Raw genomic sequence first — 22893 nt, forward strand, 5'->3', positions numbered from 1 at the left:
CCTGGTCAGATCGCCCCACCTTGAACTCCAGGTGTGGTGGATTAAAATTGCCACAGATTCCCCCCCCTTCCCCCCCACCCCGCATCTTTCTTTCCCCTCCTTTCTTTCATTTAGAAAACATTGACTGCAGGTGGCCAGCAGAGTCAGGGCTGAGGACACAGCAGAAGAGGACTCGAAGGATTCCTCATCCCATTCAAAGTCCAAGTCCGAGTTCTGCCAATGGTCCCCAAGACCTGCCCTGACTGCCTACCGTTTTTGAACTTTTAGAATCAGTCTACAGAGAGGCATGGAAAACAAGTCTGATTGCAGAACAGGTAAATGTTATCAACCACAATGTTACAAATTACAGCAGACAGAAGTTAGGTAAAGAGAGGTGAGATGATGTTGCAGTAAACATCTCTCACCTTATGAACTGAGTGTAGTTGATTGATTTAAAAAATCAATTAAAGGTATGAAGGTATCCAGCAGAGGCACTAAATCGTGTTGTATCTATTTGGAAGGGAAGGATGGTGGAAATGAGGGATAAAAGGGATCAAAATCTTCAGTCAACAAACAAAAACAAAGTAATAATATTCAGCCCAATATCAATACTTTAATATTTAATAAGTATGAGAAGGGCATAGCCCCCATGGGAGCTCCACTCCTTTAGCCTCGATCCCTGAACGAGAAGACACACGAGCCCATTCTCAATCCACCACCTGGAGAAGAGCTGTAGCAGCCAAACTGCAGCCACAGACCAGTAACATGAGCAGGAAATAAATATTTGGTGTTGTCAGCTACTAAGATTCAGCTTAATATCAATAACTTTAATAATAATATTTAATAATATTTAAGATGCTGTTAACTTTGATTACTACTTTTTAAGTACACTTAACAAAGGCATGAATCCTATTAGCTGCTGTGTTAGGCGTTGCGGTGTTCTTCTCCAAAGGTGGCCCCCAGCCATGCTTCTGTGCTTTCCCTGCCACCCTGAACCTGGGCTGGCCCTGGGACTCACTTTAACCAGCAGAAAGTGGCAGAAGTGACAGCCTACCTGCTCTGGGCCTAGGCTTTAGGCAGGCCTGGTAGCTTCTGCTCTTGCATATTTTGGAGGCCTGAGAAACGTGTAGAAGGCCTGCTGCCCTGCTGGAGGCATTTTCTGGAGAGATCACCTGGAGAGAGAAAGGGCCTGGTGTTACAGGGGTAGAGAGAGAGGCCCACCTGGGCCCAGCCTCCCAGCCAGACATGTGAGTGGAGCCATTTGGAGGTTCCAGCCCCACAGCTATCTGACTGCAGCAGCATCAGAACCCCACTTGAGACCAGCGGAAATCACCATCCTGCTGGGCTCCAGCTTACCCACAGAATTGGGAGAGATAATAAAAGGGCTGTTTTCAGCTGCTAAGTTTTGGGGTGGTTTGTTAGGCAGCAAAAGATAACTGAGACAGGCACATTTAATCTTCCTCTGTCAGGTCACCTGCTTCCTGCTCAAGTTCCAGAATATCGATCCCCAAATTCCAAGAACCGAAGAGAGGGAGGGGGTGAGGAGGAGAGATAGGAGGACAGAGGGGAGAGCAAGATGTACGGTTGCTGCATGGGGTGAGGTGGGAGAAAAAAGACCCCTGCGGGAGGGGAGTCAAAGGACTTTTATGCTCGTGAATGTCCAGATTCCAATTTGAACTTTTTTTTGTGCCACTGCTATAAATACCCAACCTCTGCCTTCTCATTTTCTTCCAATGCTTAGTAAAGACTATTACCCACAAATTGCTTTAGATGAGTCAAATTTTTATAAAACTTAAGGAGCTGAACTTATGTCTGGACACTTCCTAGAAGAAAATTGAGAATTCCAAGGAGAAGGCTTATTCACCACCCCCTTTCCTGTGATTTGCTTGGCTCAGAGATCTGCCTTAAGCAACACATGGTGAGCAGACGTGACTTGTACCGTTTCTGAGCAGAAGATTCTAGAGGCACTGCAAGTTTCCCCCAGGCGTTTTGTTCCTGGGCCCTCAGCCATGAGAAGGGCATAGCCCCTATGGGAGCCACTCCTTTAGCCTCGATCCCTGAACGAGAAGACACACGAGCCCATTCTCAATCCACCACCTGGAGAAGAGCTGCAGCAGCCAAACTGCAGCCACGGACCAGTAACATGAGCAGGAAATAAATATTTGGTGTTGTCAGCTACTAAGATTTTGAGGTTGTCACGCAGCATAATCTAGTGAAAGCCAATTAATACGAAGCCCAAACTCTAAAAGCTTCCAGAGGGGAAGAAAGAGATCTGGTAACTTACAAAGGGTCCAAGTCAGACAGTGTCAGACTTAAGACCAGCAAGATAATGGAGCCCTGTCTTCACAGTTGTGAGAGGAAATTATTCTGACTCTAGAATCTATAATTGATAAAAACTATGAACATGTACTCATATATGCAAGCACTTAAATCTTACCATCCATGCGCTCCTTATGAAGCAAAACAAACCATATAATTATACATATATATATATATATGTGTGTGAGTGTATACATAGTATAAAATATAATGGAATAAATAAATATACACATCTATATTATATTTTATCCTATCAAAGTAAAAAGAAATAGAACCTTTTTCTTGTTAGTGAGGGTGTAGCGAAATAAAATATGTTAAGTTCATTCATTTCTGGAGAGTTTAGCAAAACATATCCAAAAGCCTAAAACTGTTCCCACCTTTGGATTCAGCAAGTTCATGTACAGTAATTATTTGAAGTTAATTAGAATATAGGCAAAGATTTAGCTACTAAGGTGTGTGGCATGAAGCGTTACATATAATAGTGATAATTGGAAATAACCTAATGTATGTACTAGGCAGGCACTAACTATAACGTTGTAATTTTTAAAAATTAGTCCTTGAAATAAGGACTTGAAGTAATTCATGAGTGTCTTACAAAATTTTTTAAAAAGATATAAAAGGCTATACAGTAAAAAAAAAATAAACCTTTTTCCACCCATGTCTTCTAGCCACTGAGTTTCCTTCTTGAAGGCAGTTTCCCTTTCAATCCTTCCAGAGACAGTCTTCCATATATATATTACATATAATAATATATATGCATATACATTTTTTCTTTTATGATAGCTTACTATCCACACTGCTCTGCCCTTGGCTTTTTATACTTAATTCTTGAATATGATTGTTCAATATTAGCACATGGAGAACTACCTCATTCTTTCAAATACACAGAGTATTCCTTTGATGTGCACCTCTTAATTTATTTAGTCATTTTGAGAAGATCACATTTGTGGAAGATTTGTAGAAGAACATTTAATAATATGAATAGATGTTCATGATTTATTAAGGGGAAAAAATAAGGCAGCAGTTTACAAAGTGGTTGAGAGCTGTAGTAATCTACAAGTCTACAAATAGTCTCTTCCGAATGCTCAGGACACATACACATATTCACATGAAAGCTTGGCATTTGCCATTACAAATTCCTGGAATAACACAACCATTGTGCCCTTTGTCCTAGTGAGTTGGCCTTTGTAACCAGGGAAACAGCCCTGGTTCATGATCTAAAGAAATATTGGAGAGATAGTCCAGCTAAAGATAACAAACAGGGTTATATTGTCCTCTGGGTACTTGGTGATCTCTCGCTCTCTTTTTTCCCAGTTTTATGATTTTGACAATCAGCAATTGGTTCTCATCCATGTTGTCTGTAGGTTTTTTTTTTTTTTTTTTTTTTTTTTTTTTTTTTTGCGGTATGCGGGCCTCTCACTGTTGTGGCCTCCCCCGTTGCGGAGCACAGGCTCCGGACGCGCAGGCTCAGCGGCCATGGCTCACGGGCCCAGCCGCTCCGCGGCATATGGGATCCTCCCAGACCGGGGCACGAACCCGTATCCCCTGCATCGGCAGGCGGACTCTCAACCACTTGCGCCACCAGGGAGGCCCTGTCTGTAGGTTTTTGAAAGTGGTGACAGGTACACAGGTAACCACCGTATAGAGCTTGTTTGGTGAATCTTCCTCCTCATTACATTTTCTGGACAACCAAACACAGATACCGTATGGAACATTTCTTATTCCTTTGGTCCAGACAGCTTTGCTGAGCCTGGTGTCAATGTGCACACCTGGATTTCCCACCTCTTTCGAGGCAATTTCCTAATCTCTTGGAGGGCCTGAGGGGCACTCTTCTTGAGGCCCATCCAATGATGTACCTGTGAACATTGATGGTGTATTCTCTGGTCACCACCTTGTTGATGGCAGAACAACCCTTCTTATCCTCTCCACCCTTCTTTGTGGGAGCAATTTTTGCTGAGACCAGGTTGGAACTGCTTGATAATCTTAACACAGTTTTCTTTTCCATGCTCATTTGTGATGTCAGCCAGCACTGAAGTAGGAGTACCCAACCCCTGCTGCTTGAAGTCAACCCAGGAGTGGACCTCATCACCACCTCCTTTGCTCACTAATAACTGAGTTAGAAATATATCAGAGAAATGGACCAATCAATAAGAGTGACCAGAGGCCTTTCAGTTCTGCAGAAATGAAAAAAAAACAACCCTGGGACTTCCCTGGTTGTCCAGTGGCTAAGACTCCGAGCTCCCAATGCACAGGGCCTGGGTTTGATCCCTGGTCAGGGAACTAGATCCTGCATGCTGCAACTAAGAGTTCACATGCTGCAACTAAAGATCCCGCATGCCGCAACTAAGACCCAGCACAGCCAAATAAATAAATAAATTCTTAAATATTAAAAAAAAAAAAAAACCCTAACAGGAAAACTAGTTGTGTCCCTGGGATCAAGCTCTAGAGATCAGCCTGCCCTGCCTCATCTGAGTTTTTCCTTTAGGCCACACTCTGGCTGGACACTGGATCCTTAACTGGGAAGCAAGAACAGAAAAAGAGGAGACTGGGACTTCTCTAGAGGTCCAGTGGTTAAGACTCCATGCTTCCACTGCAGGGGGCATGGGTTCAATCCCTGGTAGGGAACTAAGATCCCACATGCTGCATGGTGCAGCCAAAATAGTAATGATAATAATAATTTAAAAAAAAAAAAAAAAAAGAAAGAGAGGAGACTGGTTGAGACCCTGATAGTTTGAACAGCCTGCCAGAGCTGGAACCTTATTTCCGCTACCCACAAGTGGTGTTTGTATTGAAACAAGCATCCTTTTCTTTAAAAAAAAAAAATTATTTTGGAATAATTCTAGACTTACGAAGAGTTGCAAAGATATGGCTGATGTTCCCCCTAATGTTAACACTTACATTACCATATTACATTTGTGAAAACTCAGAAACCAACATTGGTACATGACTCTAAACTAAATTCCAGGTTTTATTTGGATTTCACTAGTTTTTCCACAAATGTCCTTTTTCTGTCCCAGTATCCCGTCTGGTACCCCACATTGCATTTGGTTGTCATATCTCCTTGGCCTCCTCTGATCTGAGACAATTTCTTAGTTTTTGTCTCTCAAGACCATGACAGTTCTGAGGAGTATAGGTCAGGTATTTTGTAGACTGTCCCTCAGTTTGGGTTTCTCTGATGCTTTTTTCTCATGACTCTACTGGGGTTGTGGGAAGAACACCAGAGGGGAAGGACCCTTCTCTTCGCACCAGATCAGGGGGTCCATGTCATCACCATGACGACTGATCCCTGGTGATGTTAACACGGATCACACGGGTAGATGGGCTCTGCCAGGTCCCTCTACTCTGAAGTCACTATATGTTCCCTTTTCATGCTCTATTCTTTGGAACAGAGTCACTAAGTACAACCCACACTCAAGGGGAGGGGAGCTAAGCTCCATCTCTTGGAGGGAACAGTATCTACGTATATTATCTGGAATTCTTCTGTACTGAAGATTCGTCCCTCCCTCCCTATTTGTTTTTTTGTTCATCCACTCATTTATACACAAGCATCTTTTAAATTCAAAATAATAAATACTCTTATTTCAGTAAAAGGGTTAGGTCAGTACTTATGCTTTTAGCAAAGTTGGCCATCCCCCATGACAGGGAATATGAAACCTTCTAGGGGTTCCTAATGGACATAAGAACAAGGAATCTTCAGAAAAACTAAAAGTTTAATCTCAGCTCTGCCACATATTAACCATATAACCTAAGGCAAGTTTCTTAATCCCTCTACTCAGCTTTCCTTTTTAAAATATAGACATATTAACTACTAAAAGTACTATTATATAAAGGCATAAGGAGTCAATGAGATAATTCACTTTAAACACATAGCATAGAGTCTAATAGTTAATGCTTAATAAGTATTAGCTGCCATTTATTACATGATTTACTTTTATTAAGAAGTAAATATGTACATATGCATATGTGCATATACACACATATATATAGACAGAGGAAGAATCAGTGGTTGATGATATCCTTATGATTTTTATTTTCTTTGCTTATTTGTACATTCTAAGTTTTCTGTAAAAAAAATTTATCATTTTCCTACTAAGAGAAAAAATAATAAAAGTCAGTTTCCAGATTACTAACACCTGGCAGTGCTGAAGGTGTGGAAAATGACCAATTTTTCATTCCACTGTTGGGAGGAAAACTTGCTAAATCTTTTCTGAAGAATGTCTTGGCAATAAGTATCAGAAGCGTTAAAATTTTGCAGACCATCTGACTCAGCAATTCCATTTCTAGCTATTTATCCAGGTGAAAATATTGTACAGTATATATGCACAAAGATCTATTCATACAAATGTTCACTACATCAATTATAAAAGCAAAAATGGTAATAACTGAATCCTATGTATAAATTATGGTCCTGTGTAGCCAAAAGAACATTTTGTAGAAGAGTGTCTCGTGAAATTTTTTAAACGTTCACACTACATTTAAGTGACAAAGGGACAAAGGTCATTTACAAAAATTATGGCCAGCGTAATTTTATCTTTGTAAAATACACACACACACGAAGTTGTTTGGGGGGGTGGATTAATTGGGAGATTGGGATTGACATATATACACTACTTAATGTGTACAACAGGTAGCTGGTGGGAACCTGCTATATAGCACAGGGAGCTCAGCTCGGTGCTCTGTGATGACCTAGATGGGTAAGATGGGGGGTGTGAGGGAGGTCCAAGAGGGAGGGGATATATGTATACATATAGCTGATTCACTTTGTTGTATAGCATAAACTAACACAACATTGTAGAGCAATTATACCCCAATTTTTAAAAATGTATCTAAAAGACAACAATTATTATCTCAGGGTAGTTGGATTGCGAGTGACTTCTTATTTTCTTATTTGGGTTTATCTGCATTTTCCAGATTGCCTACAAGAAACCGAAATTATTTTTGGAAACAGAAAAAGCCAGTGCTATTTTTAACATGCTCATCATAGATAATTTGGAACATACAAAATATTAGATAGAAGAAAATAAAGTTGCTCACAATTCTACCACTTAGAATTAACCATAATTAACAATTTGTTGTATTTCTTTCAGTCTTTATATGAATTTGTGTATAATCTTTGCCACTTCCCCTCCTACCCAATTTAGGATCATACCATATTTAATGTTTTCTAGTCTGCTTTTTTTTTCGCTTAACATTATATCATGAACATCTCCCTGAGTCTTGAATAATTTTTAAAAATGTTAAAACAAAAACAAAAACAAGCTAGTGAGGGAGGTGTGCAGAAAGTGATGTGCAAAGATTCATTATGAAGTGAACAAAGCAAGTTGCAAAGCAGTATTATAGGATGGTCATATAAAATTTCACCAAGCATTTAATTTTGTTTATGTCTTAAGAGAAGGAGTTGTGTGGAAATGTTTGGCAGTTTAAAATTTTAAAATAATATGTATATTGTTATTATCTCTGTAATCAGAAAAATAATATAGACTTTAAAATAAATAAAAACCCCATTTTAAAGGACTGTACAATATTCCACTGTACCCTAAAATTCTCCAGTTGTTGGACATTTAGATTTGTTTTAGCTTTGTTATTATTATAAATAATGATAATGCTAGGATGAATATCTTTGTTTTCAAGTCTTTCTCTGAGCTCGTTATATTCTATGATAAATTTGAAGGACAGGGAGACACAAGAGGGAAGAGATATGGGGATATATGTATATGTATAGCTGAATCACTTTGTTATAAAGCAGAAACTAACACACCATGGTAAAGCAATTATACTCCAATAAAGATGTTAAAAAATATTCAAAAAAATTTGAAGGAGGATTCCTAGATCAATTTGTGTGTACTAATCTTAAAAGATTTTGTTTGAAATGTATGCTTGTATACAAATGTATGCCTGTATAATAAGAGCAACAGATTTAACTTTCTATTTCTTAATAGAAATCAACAAGACCCCTTAGTTTATGGCTTTTAATTTACTCAGAGATTTCTCATGGGAAAAATGCATTCTCTTTGGAAATATATTCCAGAATCTTGTTCAAAAACAATTTTTCAACCCCAGTAGAAACTTTGAAACCTGGCCTAATACTCCACAATTGAGAATCAGTGGCAATAGATCAATGCTCTTGATTCATTAAGCGAATATGATGGGCCAATTCACTGGTGATATTCTAATATGGAATAGAGAAGAGAGACAGTAAATAATAAAAATAAATAAAAATTAAAAAGTCACCAATCCTTTGTTTTATCCTCTAACCTATTAAAAGAAATAAAGTCTTGCTCTTTTGAAAAAAGTAAGTTTTATTGATATATGATTCATATACCATAAAATTTACTCTTTAGGTACACAATTTGATGTCATTCAGTATTTTCATAGCCTGTGCAACCATCACCACTTTCTAATTTTAGAACATTTCATCATCCTTGCTTTAGGAAATTATTCTCTCATTTTATTTTATAATTATTATAAATAGAAACTGCCTCAAATCCATGATCAAATAAGGCAATGAAGAGACACAAGTAGTTAAATAAAACAAAGTTTTGACCACCTATTTAATCTATGTTTGACATTTCTTTGAGTCCTTTACCTTTTTCAAGGTTCTGGCTTCCTTATCTGTAAAAATCAGAAGATTGGTGTAATCTCACAAAGGACTCTGTTTTAAATTATACCTTTTTATGTAGTGTTCATACTGCTCACGTTTCATGATAATTTCAGTACCATCACTTTGGTTAGAGCCAGACCCTGCATATACAGAAGAAGAATATGCAGATGCCTTCACTTGCAAATGTGATGAGATCTACTGGCAAAGAGACCAAACACCCTGTTATAGTTTGGGACTAGCTATAATTTGGGACACAGTGTTTTTACATAGTTATTTTAGTTAAGGTTGGCCTTAGGGAAATTACAAATATCAGGATATAAGAATTCAGCAAAAAATTGAAAATGCCCCAAAACAAGGGTTAGGATTAGGGTTAGGGTTAGAGTTAGGGTTAGGGTTACGGTTAGGGTTAGCTTCAGACCTTTAAATGCTTACCACCTTTAAATGCAAAAATAAGTGAAAAGTTTGGGGGAAGTCTTCTGAAGTTTTTAGATTGCTACTTTCTGGCTCTGCTACTTTCTGGCTACATCTTTGAACCTGAGATTTCTTACTTGTAAAATGTGGCTAACAATACCTACTTCCTACGGTGTTTGGTAGAGTATATTAGGGAGTGTTTATATTGATATAAAGCATCCAGTACGATGCCTGACATCGGATAAGAGCTGACTGTAATTTAATTCCCTTGGACCAGTTAATCTATCAAGAACATAAAAGCCAACAGAAAAGAAGTAATAATACATGTGTGTAAATGCATAAATTGGTGAAATTAAGGATGAATCGAAAAAGCCATAATTTGCCCCCATAATTTGTCAATGATTTGTATATCAACATATGATCGTTGCATTATATTCTGAATCTTGATTTAAAATATTTCTTTCTTTTATACTACATAAGGCTTGAGATTTCTATCATTATTTAATGCTTCTCTCTAGCTTTGATCCTGTCAAATTTCCTAAAATATTCAACTGCATTGGTTATTACCACTCCGTTATGGGTTTAAAAATTCTGAAAAATTAAAAAAAAAACCAACAAAAAACACGTTGTAAATTTGTGCAAGATAAGGTGATGTGGTTAGCAAGTTGAGGTAAAATAAAAGTACTGTAAATAATGTTCTGGGATTTTACATACTGAGAGTGCCGGGATATCTCCTGGCAATGTTGCTAGATGGAGTCTTCTTGGGATCCTGGCCAAGGATTTACTTTAATCCTTAGGAATTGTGCAATTTGAAAATTGAAGTTTCAATTTCACTTGTGCTTAATAGCTATTCTCTCAGCCATGCGTAGTCTTCTTTGTCGATGTTATTGATCAAAGGGCATGTTGTGCACTTATGGGCAAGAATGGTATTCTTCCAGGTCAGAGTGGCGTCCAGCTCGTCTATTTATGGTGTGCCATCATCTATGGTAACAAGGAGTTTAAAGTGCTTTCCAAGATGAAACAAAACAAAACAACAGCAGCAACAAAACAAAACCCAAGCTCAGTGCTGAATAACATAAACCATCTAATACCTCATGTATCTTTGGTTTGCTTACAAAATGAAAGCCGGGCTCTTGCAAAGCAAGTGCACCCCCAGGACTTTGCGTTTGCCAATAAGGAGCTAGCTCTCTGCAGCAGACAGAAGGGAGAAAGGAGACCCCAGAGTAGATCAGGAAAGTGGAAGGACACAGGATGAGTTCCTTCTTTGTGAAGCAGATAGAGTGTGATCCTTAGCTAGACCATCACTCTGTCCACAGACCTGAGAAAAGGAGAGTGGAAGAGGACACAGGAAAAAGACAAGAGATAGATGACAGCCTTTTGTCCATGTCACTTCACAAAATATCTTAGCTGGAGGGATCCTTAAAAACACTGAGCTTGGGCTTCCCTGGTGGCGCAGTGGTTGGGAGTCTGCCTGCCGATGCAGGGGACACGAGTTCGTGCCCCGATCCGGGAAGATCCCACATGCCGCGGAGCGGCTGGGCCCGTGAGCCGTGGCCGCTGAGCCTGCGCGTCCGGAGCCTGTGCTCCGCAACGGGAGAGGCCACAACAGTGAGAGGCCCGCGTACCGCAAAAAACAAAACAAAACAAAACAAAACCTCTGAGCTTGACTACTCCTTATTACAGCCAGAGAGAGAAGGGAACACTTCAAAACAATGTATTTAGTAGCAGATCTGGCTCTAGAACCCAAGGTATGTCCACCTCCCCATGCTGCTTTGATGCATGTTCTTTGTAAGAAATGATGGCCAGAGAGGGCACTGATAAAGTTTCAAAGTGGACACGGTTTGTCGTAGGCATATTTCCACCTCCATTTCTCACCCCTTGTGTTGCCCTTTACTCCCAATCCCTAAAGAAAGACCCCTTGCCCTCATGTTGCCTTCCAGCCATCCAACAGTCCCACCTACCTTAGCCCACACCTCTATTTTCTCAACATTCTGATGACAAACAGCTCTTGGGAAAGCTATTCCTTTAAACAAATTCACACAAAAATTCTAACTGGTACTTTATCTCCCTAATAGCTTCTCAGTGGGGTTATTTTGGAACCCAGATGCATTTCTAAATGTTAACTATTTAAGGCAGAATGAGGAAGGGGTTTTTATCTCTTCTAGGCCAGTCAGCCTGTAAGGTGGAATTAGTCATGGTTTTGCGCTATTTCAAGTCATAAAGAGCTTGAGATGCAGGGAAAGGCAAGCTGGTAAGTAGCAGGGCAAAGGGGAAGAGGTCCTTTGCCCTAGGTTAGAGGTACTGTGAGCTGTCCAGGTATTAACCCAGCAAAGATCTCTGGAGTTTGGGGAAATAATAGCCCTCGGTTACACTTGCAATCTGGATTTGGGAACGGAGGAGGGAACTTCCAGTGGATCCCTTGAAGCCAACTCATGGCTAAAAACTCATGATTTAGAGGGAACATTGATGGAGTCAATTTTGGTGAGGGTTTTTTTTTTTTCCCCCTAAAGGGGATTACGTTGAAGAAATAACAGAGTGTATGACATCCAATGAGATGTCAATCTTTAAAACAAATATATCTTATAGATCTATTTGAATTCAATCTAAGATTACTTCCAAATTTAGTTTATATAAGATAGTGCTGGTGTTTTAAAGGGGGTTCTTATATTAGAGAAAATTAAATTCAGGATGTTTTTCTCTGACCTGAATATTATAGGTACTCGTAGTAGGAGACTAGCAAATCCAGGAGGAAGTTAATTGGATAATGGAGCCTGTCTTTGCCAGAGTAGAGTGGAGTGATGGGTATTTGGTAAAGGAAGAAACTGAAGACAGGATAGGGATTCAAATCCAAGAAAAGTAGCTGTGTGGCTAGAGAGGAGGATAATTAGGAAAGAGGAAGGGAGGAACGGTGGAAAGGAGATCTTCAGATGGGGACTGCTGCTGGACCAGTGACAAACACTGATTCTTCCTCTGCCTGGTGCCTCTGACAGTTCTCCCTCCTGTGTTTTTTCCTCTCAGTGCAAGTATTTCTCAAAGATTAGGCCTGACTTTCCTTCTCATTCACGGCACTTCCTCACTGCCTCAGGAATAAAAATTGTTTATATAACTTCAGTTGCCAGAATACAGAGATTAAATTAAGACTCACGTCTCTAGCCCGGATCTCTTGCTTTTTCTCTAGTTGAGTTTCCTATAACTAATCATCCTGGGCTGTTTAACAAAACACAATATTAAATTTGTTTTGTGTATTCCCATACCTAAAATGCTTTTTCTTCAAAATTTAGTTGTGCCTCCCCAGCCAACTCTCCTATCTTTGATGATTCCAACACTTTAGGAAGTCTCTTGGAGTCATGGTCAGATTATTTCATGATGCTGGTGTTGGTGTCTTTAGGTTTTCTGGTGAGATTTTAATTTGTGCCCTTCTGGTTAAATCCCATTAAGCTGATTCTTCTTGGTGGCTACATGTTCCACTGAGGGCTTTACTTCTGTTTCTTCCTAGTACTTGGTAGTGTTTGCTAGGCAATAAGCAGACATTTTAAATAGTGCCAATAAACTAAATTGTATACATAGAAAGACTTGACATTTTTGTTTGCTGGAAGGTAAGATCCTTTCATGTTGGAAATGCAAGAGCCACCAAATGGAAGACAGGAGCCATTGAGTAGGATGAGTTCCCATACTTCTTTGGGAGGGAACATGGCAACTACTGTATTTTAAAAAACTCTATAGATTTATTTCAAGGGATCACATATTAACTGTAGAAGTAAATGTATTCAAAAGTTCTAGAACGTATTAAAAATAATAATCGGTATTTACATAGCTCTTTATGTTACAAAGTATATTAACATAATTGTTTCAGTTAATACTTTAACAACATCAGGTGTTAAAATTCTCATTTTAGAGTTGAAAACACTGATTATCAAAGGTCATGACCTATAAGTGGCAAAGCCAAAATCACCTCTGGTTGGATGCCTTTGCAGTTAAAAGAGAAAGAGGGGAAATGTGGAAAGACAATGGCACCAGCTATCTTGAATAGTCAAAAGTGCTAGAGATCTTTGGTTATGAGGAGAAGCTCTTTCAGTGTGATTAGTCTTTCCCCTAAGAGACGGAAGATGATCTAGGTGATGTCTAGTGAGTGGGAAGACGAGTGAAGTGCACTGCTTCAAAAACACCCATCAGGACCCAAACTGACTGAGTGGTTATTTTTTGGGGGGGTTGGTGGCGAAAGGTAGAAAATGAGTATTCTGGCATCCATGCAGTTATCTAACATGGATGTGAATATTTTTAATGCAAAAAGAAGGAAATTTCCTCTTAAATCACTGTGAAGAAATCAAGCAGATTTCTAGCAAGAATTTCATAGACTACAATGTCTGGACCATTTCTTCATTATGGTGCTTTAGATTTCCCACATGGGGTGGTTATACATGCTTTATGAGAAGATGATTTCCCCCTTGGAAGTATAGCAGCCTTGACTAAGATAAATGAGATTCAAAGGTAGAGGCCAATGGGTAACAGGGAAGAATGATTTTCAGAGTCCCTAGAGTATGTACTTAATTCTAGGTTAAATAACATCAGACCCCAAAACCATAATTTGAAAAGATACATGCACCCCTATGTTCATGGCAGCACTATTTACAATAGCCAAGATGTGGAAACAACCTAAATGTCCATTGACAGATGAATGGATAAAGAAGATGTGGTATAGGGGACTTCCCTGGTGGTCCAGTGGTTAAGAATCCCCCTTCCAATGCAGGGGACATGGGTTTGATCCCTGCTTGGGAAACTAAGATCCCACTTGCCATGGGGTAACTAAGCCTGTGTGCTCTGGAGCCCACGCCACAACTAGGGAGAAGCCTGCGCGCCACAGTGAAAGATCCCGCGTGCTGCAATGAAAAGATCCTGTGTGCCGCAATGCAAGATCCCACAAGCTGCAATGAAGATCCCGTGTGCCACAACTAAGACCTGATGCAGCCACATAATAAAATTAAATTAAAAAAAGAAAAAGAATATATATATGTATAAGTGAATCACTTTGCTGTACAACAGAAATTAACACAACATTGTAAATCAAATATACTTCATTAAAATTAAAAAAAATAACATCAGACCTTATGCCTTACTTTAAGTTTGCATAAAATTTGAGATCATGTTTCTCCACTGCAATGGTATACAATTTAAAAACATACTCTTTCAGGTATCTATTGCTGCACAACAAATCCAACCTGAAAAGTAGTGGTTTAAAACCACTGACTTATTATTTTTAATAGTTGCGTAGCTTGACTGGGCTCAGCTGGGCAGTTATCCTGTCCTACCTGATGCTGGCTAGGGACACTCATTTGGTGACATTCAGCTGGTGGCTACACTAGAGTTGGAAGTTCCAGGAAGGCTTTACTCACATGATTGGCCCCTTGGTGCTCCTCCATCAGCCTCTTCTTCTCCACGTGGTATCTTATTACTTAGTAGTATCTAGCCCAAACTTTTTTACAGCATGGATGCTGGCTTCCAGGAGAGAGAAGGCAGAAGCTGCCAGGCTTTCAAGAGCACAGGGCATCTAAGGAAGACACAGGTCACAAGATGAGGAGAGGGAGGGAGACTTCACCTCTTGATAAGAGGACTAGCTAAGTGTCATGGTAAAACTGACGTGGGTTGAAATTGTTGCAGTTACTGCTGGAAATAACTGACTGCACTCTTTTTACATAAGTGCCATTAAAAATAATGAAAGCAGAAAGGTTAGTTCAAAAGAAAATGAAAGAATTGAAGCATATTTAAATAGTGACCTCATTCATTATTTTACCAATTGTTTTTCTCTCATTTGATCATTAGTCTAAGTTTGGTCTTGAGCCTTTTTGTCTTTTTAAACCTACAATAGAAACTGTTGTGATAACTTGGGCTTGAAGATACAAGAACATTTCATATCTTGTAGTTTAAGTATTGTAAAGGGCCAGAGAAATATCTGAACTGAAAGAAAAAGAATCTTACAGCCTCAAAGTAAAGTTGTAAAGATGTTCTCAGAGATAAACATCTAGCCAGTCAGACTGGAAAAGATTTTGCTAGTTTTTCCATTTGTAAGATTTTGCTAGTTTTTCCATTTGTAAAATTCCCAGCCCCAGGCAAAAAAAGGAATAATCTGCCACATCAGCTGTTCAGAAATTCCAACTGATAGGAAATTAAATAACAAATTCTGGAATTTATATATGAAGATGACAGTTTTTCTCACTTGAATACAAAGTAATAGACAATGGACTAATAGCTGAGTTGAACAGAAGTTAGGAGACAGAAATAGTTCTAACTTTTATTAAAATAAGCTAAAGAACATATTCAGGTTAAGTTATATATTCAAACATAAAGTCACCTAAGTATTTAATCCCATCCTTAGGTTTTCCAAGTACCTTAAGAAAAATTCTAAAAATATTATGTATATGTAACATAATACAGCTAAAACTGCTTGGTAGTGAATCGTTTCTAGGAGTATAAATTGCCATTATGCTAATTATCAGTGCTAATTGAAATATAGTTATAATTTCATGTGATTTGAAATGGACATGTTTTTATACAAATATGCTCTAAAATCTTAAGTAGACATACAACATCTTCAATATAACAATACTTAGAGATGCAGTCAGTGACTAGTGTTCACAACAGAAAAGAAGAATTTTAACTTTATAAATAGAAGTCATTTATATTCCTGTTAAATAGGATAACCAATTCTTGGCTTGATTATAAGCTTTAAACAATAAGTTAAGTATAAGGTTGACTTAGCCTGCGTCCCTGTTGCTGAAATATAAAAAAGATATAATTCAGATCTATTTGTAGAATTTCATTAAGTTATCATTTACTGAAACTACTAAAAGCTTTACTGAAGTTAGAGATGTACGGAATGTTCTTTGCCTTAATGGTTATCTTAAATTAGTATTTCACAGCATATGTCATTTCCAAGCTAATTAGAGTTAGATTAAAACAGCAAAGAGTGATTACATATTAGTCTGCATTTTGAAAGCATACCTGTTTGATTTACATTAATTAAAATCCAGTGATAGTTAGCTTTAAAATCCACTTTCATTTATAAAATTTAACCTCTGTTAGGTGGTTGTCTGTAAACTGCTATTGACTTGATAGAACTAGCAGGGGGTGTTGTGTGTGTGTTTGTGTGAGTATGAAAGAAAGCAGGTGAGAGAGAGAGAGAGAGAGAGAGAGAGAATCTCCTTGCTCCTGGCTAGATCATAAACAGCAAAATTTATCTTGATATTGTTAAATAATCTCTAGAAAGCCTCTTCTAGTGGGACATTTGTCCAGGACGCGAACACCATGTGCTATAGAGAATCATAGAAGTTTAGAGCTGAAGGGGAGCCTAAAAAATCACCTCCTTTATCCACGCTCTTATTTTACAAATGAGAAAATGAAGGCAAAATAAAGTTACATGTTGTGACAAGGCTACACAGAGAGCTGCAAGCCAGGCCTAGAACCCAGTGGCCTAACTCGCAGACCAGATGATATTTCTATTATTCTCTAAACTACCACTCTTAAAGACTTTCAGTCTTCTGTTAAAACAAGAATGAAGTTGTTAACGATTCCAGTAGAAAACAAATACACACACATACCCAGAATATTACCTTAACTTGTGAGAGGCACTTTATCTTTGTCTTAACTATGTGCATTCGAAATTGGCATATTTGTGATTTAGCTAATACCTGATACTGACACTTCAATTTTTTCAAGATTTTTTTTTGGGGGGTGGGGAGGGTACGCAGGCCTCTCATTGTTGTGGCAAGCAAGCAAGCAAGCAAGCAAGAAGCTTAGAGACTCCCAGGTACACGTGTGTGGAAAGTCTGAGGAAACCAGGGAGCCAAGAGGTCTCACAGAGGTGGCGAAAAGGAGTATTTAGGTGGTGTCACTCACCATGACAGTGTAGTATTTGGACAGCACCGGGAAAGAGCTCTATAAATAAATTAAAAAGCCTGGAAGCAGGCACGGGTGAGACAAGTCCCAGGTAAGCCAGAAACTGTGCAAGACTGTAAAAGGAAACACATGGTTATAGAATCGCGTGAGGCTCTGCACAGAGCCTGGGGCAAGCCTATTTGCTGAGGATAACTTTTACAAAAGTCATTACTTAATTTGGGAACAAGTGCAACTGTCTTCCATGTGGCTGAGAAATGCGAGGGAATTTGTGAAGTATGGAGGTGAGAAATACGCACTTTGAAAAGAGTCTCACTTTGAGACATGTGCCCCTGAGTGATACAGGCAGCTGTAGTGCTCCAGGGCCTGGGCCACCCAGGGAGAGATAAGTATGCAAATGTCATCAGAAGATTCCCTTTCTTCAAGCTAATATGACTGCATCGGAACATTTTTCTAAGCATTAGATGCTTTCCCCTCTCCTCTCCTCAGTGATACCTAAACGATGGATTTGTCTAAGGAAAAAAATTGAGAGAGAAATGCTAGTTTGAATTGATTCTTAAATGTAAGCAAAAATTAAGGGAAGACAGTCACCCTACCAACCCCTGTCCAAAAGTCCACTGTTGTTTGAAGTACAGTTATAAAATGGATAATGGAGTCTTTTGCTGTCTTCTTAATACCTGCATATATGTTTGTGTATGTGTGTGTATATATATATATATTTTACTGGGTTGGCCAAAAAGTTCCTTCTGGTTTTTTCATAAGATGTTATGGAAAAACCCAAACAAACTCTTGGCCAACCCTATATATATATATATATAGTGTATATGTGTCTATACACTTAGGAGAGCTGGGGCAGCATGCGTGGTTTGGCAATAAGAAGGCTTCAATGATAAAAGCACTATGAAAGCTAAAAAGAAATCTTTAATCAATGTTGCCTTTTACTTTTTATTTCTCATTGTCCTTGCACCTTTGGTATCATCTTATTAAAAATGCAAGAAACATACAAATCTGAAGAGGCACATTCTGATTAAAAGATGAAAATAAAGAAGATCCTAGCAGCTTATATTCACACTGAGTACGTTAAATGGCTAAATAAGCCCACTTAAAATATCCTTCCAGTGAGCAAGGAACTATTGTTTAGATGCCATAATTCCTTAATAAAGAGATGCACCCAAGTAACTGAATGAGATTCTCTGGAAGTTTACAGAGCCATATTTATATGTGCAACAGACAGAGATGAATGTTAAGGTGGAACTGTGTTTTCTTAATAACAATTTATGCTTGGTGCCTTGGTGCCAAATACAAGGAATTTCTGGAATTATGCATAATTCACAAAATCTGACAATGTTCAGGTAAGCATGCCAGACCCAGGAGCAGAAAAAATTTAATGAAATAACCTTAATATTTATTGATAGAGACATCACTATTTTGTGCCTTTATGCCAGACAGTGATGATAGACAGCCTCATGCTATTATTTTACATGAGTTCCTTGCTAGCAAACTCAAAGTACTTTCAAACAGTCTGTATCATTTTTAGATGTCTAGGATAAAAGGCATCTACTATGATGCTTCAAAATTTATAATTATAAACATATATTTACATATATGTATGTGTGTGTGTGTGTCAAGTTTACTTGGGAAAATATCCCAACATAAATTCAGCTCACTTATTGAGGTGTTTTGTTTGTCTGTGTCTTTTTGGATAAGAGACACAAAATGAAGTTAATTGAATGATAATCTTCCTGCTCTCAGAAGTGTTTACAAACTTGACCTGACCATGATGCCCGAGTGTAGGGCTGCACAAGTTTATAGAGGCTATGGATGCAAATGTTTGGAAGAGAGTGTTGACAATGCAGAAAATACACCCAGGAGGACAGGTTTAGGTACTGAGATGATTTAGTCAGGAGGAGAAAAGGATAAGGAACCGTGATGCACCAAAGGAGAGCAATAGAGTCAGCAGTCAATTATCCTAGGGCATGATGACACAAGGATGGTAATTCCTTGCAGTTCATCCACTATTTTCTATGTAAATGTATGGCATGTTCTCTACCTAGCTTTAAAAATAGAATTGTCAATGTCTTATGAGACAGAGAAAGTAGAGTCTGCCCTGGAATTAAGGGATGAACCTAGATGACATTTCAAGGTTCCCTTCCTACACCAATAAAAAAACACAAAATAAAACACCAGCATTACTCAACAGACCTGGTTACAATAAGAGTGAATTAAAATGCAGAAACATAATGCTATTCCTTACGCAAACAACAGCTAGGCAAGCTATTTAATACTGCTCTAAGACAGTATGTGGTCAGCTGAAGCAAGATGATAAATGTAAATCTTTTTCATAAATCAAAATATAAGCTCACAAATTCTCGATACACATTGCTTCAAGAGGGGCTGCTCTGATGAAATTGAAAATGTCTCCTCCATATGTGCGGGTTCAGACTTTGTAACATTTAAAGAAAATGTTCTAAAAGATAAAGTTGGCATGTAAAAAGCATGGGCAGAGGAATCAGTAATGATCAGAGCAAAACAATTCTAGAAAGCATCTTAATTTTCATATGGCTCATTTGCATTTGAAACACTGAGAATCCCTATTCCTCTGGTACAAAAATGTGTACCTATTAAATTACTTTCCACTTGAAAGAACTAAATGTTTGGAAGATGATCGAATTTTAACTGGAAGACTTGTTTTCTTCCATCAGGTGTGGGGAGATGTGGCTTCCTGGTATGAGACGCAACAGTTGATTCTAATAGCAGAACAAGACAAAAATAGGAAAGTAAATTGAAAATAATTCCTATCGGTACAGTTTGATTTAAAGGTGGTAAAACAAGAAGGATACATATGGTGCAAAGATGTCAAAAGACATCAATTTAAAAAATTAAACAGGGTTACTTTTTCCAAAAATTGTGATTCTCTGATACTTGAAAATTAGTTTCTATGATTTATTCTAGGATTCTCAGAGATGTACTATGATTTATTTCAATAAACTCACTTATGAGTACCTACTCAGGGTTTAAAAGATAGATGTCCACCAGCTATTAAACAATAATTCTAAGAGTCTACATTCTATCCATCTCAAATTTTTAATTTTGGATATTAATTTTAGGATATTGGCAGAACAGCAAAGATTTAAAACCTCTTTACTATCAACTTTAAACAATATTTAGTCTTTGGGAAATTGCTGGTTATCCACTCAGAGATATAGAAACTAAGATCTAGGTAGAAATTTGAACTTACAAAGTGAAACCACCCTATATGAAAAGATCTTTCTTAACTTTTAGTTTATTTTCTGATATGGTAAAATGTCTAGGAAAGGGGTGTGTGCTCAGAAAGAAAACCAGAACTTGAAAGACATCCCTGTCTTTCTCTTGGCCTTGCTCTCTATGGACTTCACCTGGTGGAGGGAGGCGGCTAGGCATGGTCTCGTGGTGAGGGCTCTGGTGGGGCTAGCACACAGAGATGGACAGGATGCAGATGGCTAAGCACGGAGAACATGACATCGTCTTTGTAAATGACATTCTCTAGGTGCATGCTGCTCTTGGTGTTTCTTTCCCTTCTGTTGTCTTGGGTCTTTGGGAAGGCCTTCTGTAAAGTCCCTGATCTGTATCAACTGGGCCACAAAGTATTAAAGAAAGGGGAGCACAGCTGTGAACTGGAGACTTAAAGGGAGAGCAGTGTCCCCACCCACCTGGAGGTGAGCGTGGTGGAAAGTGGATCAGGGACCAAGATGCAGGATGGAGCAGGGCCACCATCCACCCTTCCAGGACAAAGCTGGGGAAGTCGGTGAGATGTTTTTGAGGGGACAGTGTTTTTACACAAAATTCACACTGTATTTCAAATTGCTGCCTCAGACTCATTTGAACAAACCCTTATTTTTTGGTTATTTAAGTAAACTGTATTGGGCTTAACTTGCAAACATGTAACTTGAACAGTTAAAGGTAAAATGACCTATGTAATACAAATTTGGATTTTTATTTTGGATAAAGATTTTGGATACATCTTTCTCTCCCAACAAACTTATATTTTAACTATTGAAAGAGACAACTTTCTTCCTTTATGGTAAAGATGCTAATAAGAAGATAAATGAACAAAAAAGTAGATCAGAGGTGGAGGATTAAGCAAACGCAAAATGTGACAAGTGTCAGTTTCTGAAAAATGGAAAATTACCATCTTGGCTTATTAATAAGCAATGTTCACCTACTTATTTATTTGGATAATATTTATTAAGTACCTTTGATGTAACAGATATTGTTTTAGGTGCTGGGGATACAGGTGAGGGGAAAAAAAATCCAACCTCAAAGAAACCTACTTTCATGGAGTTTATGTTTTAACTTCAAAGTTTTGCAAGTAAATGGTAGTTGCCTAATAAGCTACAGAATCAGTGTTCGTCTTTATATTCACTGTATTATTCTACACTATTGGCACATTTTAGGACAGGATTTGGTTCTGAGATATCTGAGTTTCAGCTCTTTGTATCTGTCCAGAGCTTGTCCTTGGCTTCCAGGAAAAGCCTAGGAAAGGCAGACTAAGGTACCTGCCACGGGTGAAAAGACAGAAGAGTCAAGTTTCCTTTACTGGGCATCTGGAGGCTACAGAAGGTACCGGGATTCTTCATTATGCTGAACTCAGTTCTGCTGTAATCGGGGCTTACTTGTTTGAAACTGTTGTGTTTTGGGTATATGACCTGGCAGGGGGGATATCGAATCAGTGTAAGAAAAGAGTTGTGCAATAACTTAAGTGTATTTCAATAAGATTTTGTGACAATCTGTATATTTTCATAGTTTTATGGTTTTATGACATCAGTCACCAATATTTATTAGACAAATACAATTAAACCAGTGCAAAGAGAAGATCTTGGTGCCTGCCTAGTCTCACTTTGAAAGGTAGAGAAGGAAAATAAAGAATCATTTTTACAGCACTTTAACTTTTGAATGGAGGTACCTGCTGACATCTTCTGTTTCTTCCTTCATTACATGCTTTTCTTTTTAGTTGGTCCTCTTGAAAAGAATCAAAGTAGGGGCTCTCCAGGAGTTGGGCACAAGTTAACCTGTCTTCGGGATTCATCCTCAGACACTCCTATGGAAGACGGGAAGAGCAAAGAAGATATTAAAAGAGGAGCCTGTTTTGTTACTGTGCCCAAAAACTCTGAATAATAACTTGGTAGAGCAAATATGAGTTTAGAAAATCTTCAAGTTTGTATATTATCCAGTACTTGGAACTTGTTAATAACTGGAATTGCTCTTCTTTTGCCCTTTCAAAGTCTTTTGAGGGTAGATTTGATGAACATTCAATGTCTCGAAGGGGGTAAATGTAGGTCAAGTGCGTTTCACCAATGACATTTCTTTATTACTTGTCAAAGCAAATAGTTTGTAGGGCTCCATAAAATGTGGTCCCTAGGCCAGCTACATCAGCATCACCTGGGAACTTGCTAGAAATACAAATTCTTTGGTCCAACCCCAGGCCTACTGAATCAAAAGCACTGGGGGTGGGGCCCAGCAATCTGTGTTTAACAAGCCTTCAGGGTGACTCTAATACCTGTTCAAGTTTGAGAAGCCACCTAAGAATGGATTGGGCTTACAGGGCTTGACCTACCCTCCACCAACCCCTCGGGGGTTTTGCTAAATTGCAGGCGGGTCAGAACAACTTGTCCAGAACAAGGTTGGAGAATTAGACCTCCAGGACAGGGCCTGCAGAG

At 38.6% G+C, this 22893-nt stretch overlaps 1 protein-coding gene and 1 pseudogene across 1 annotated transcript in view; both read right to left on the bottom strand.

Moving 5' to 3' along the window:
• Nucleotides 1–1044: 1044 nt before the first annotated feature.
• Nucleotides 1045–4303, bottom strand: LOC132501325 (large ribosomal subunit protein eL31-like; annotated as a pseudogene).
• Nucleotides 4304–19843: 15540 nt separating this feature from the next.
• The window catches only part of CDKL4 (cyclin dependent kinase like 4), a 30368-nt gene continuing 27318 nt past the window's right edge, over nt 19844–22893 (bottom strand). The window contains 3 exon segments of the mRNA XM_060117530.1: nt 19844–19908; nt 19911–19944; nt 22140–22274. Of these exon segments, the coding sequence (XP_059973513.1) occupies nt 19844–19908; nt 19911–19944; nt 22140–22274 (234 nt within the window).

Source organism: Mesoplodon densirostris, chromosome 14, assembly GCF_025265405.1.
Source record: "Mesoplodon densirostris isolate mMesDen1 chromosome 14, mMesDen1 primary haplotype, whole genome shotgun sequence".
In the NCBI taxonomy this organism is placed as follows: domain Eukaryota; kingdom Metazoa; phylum Chordata; class Mammalia; order Artiodactyla; family Ziphiidae; genus Mesoplodon; species Mesoplodon densirostris.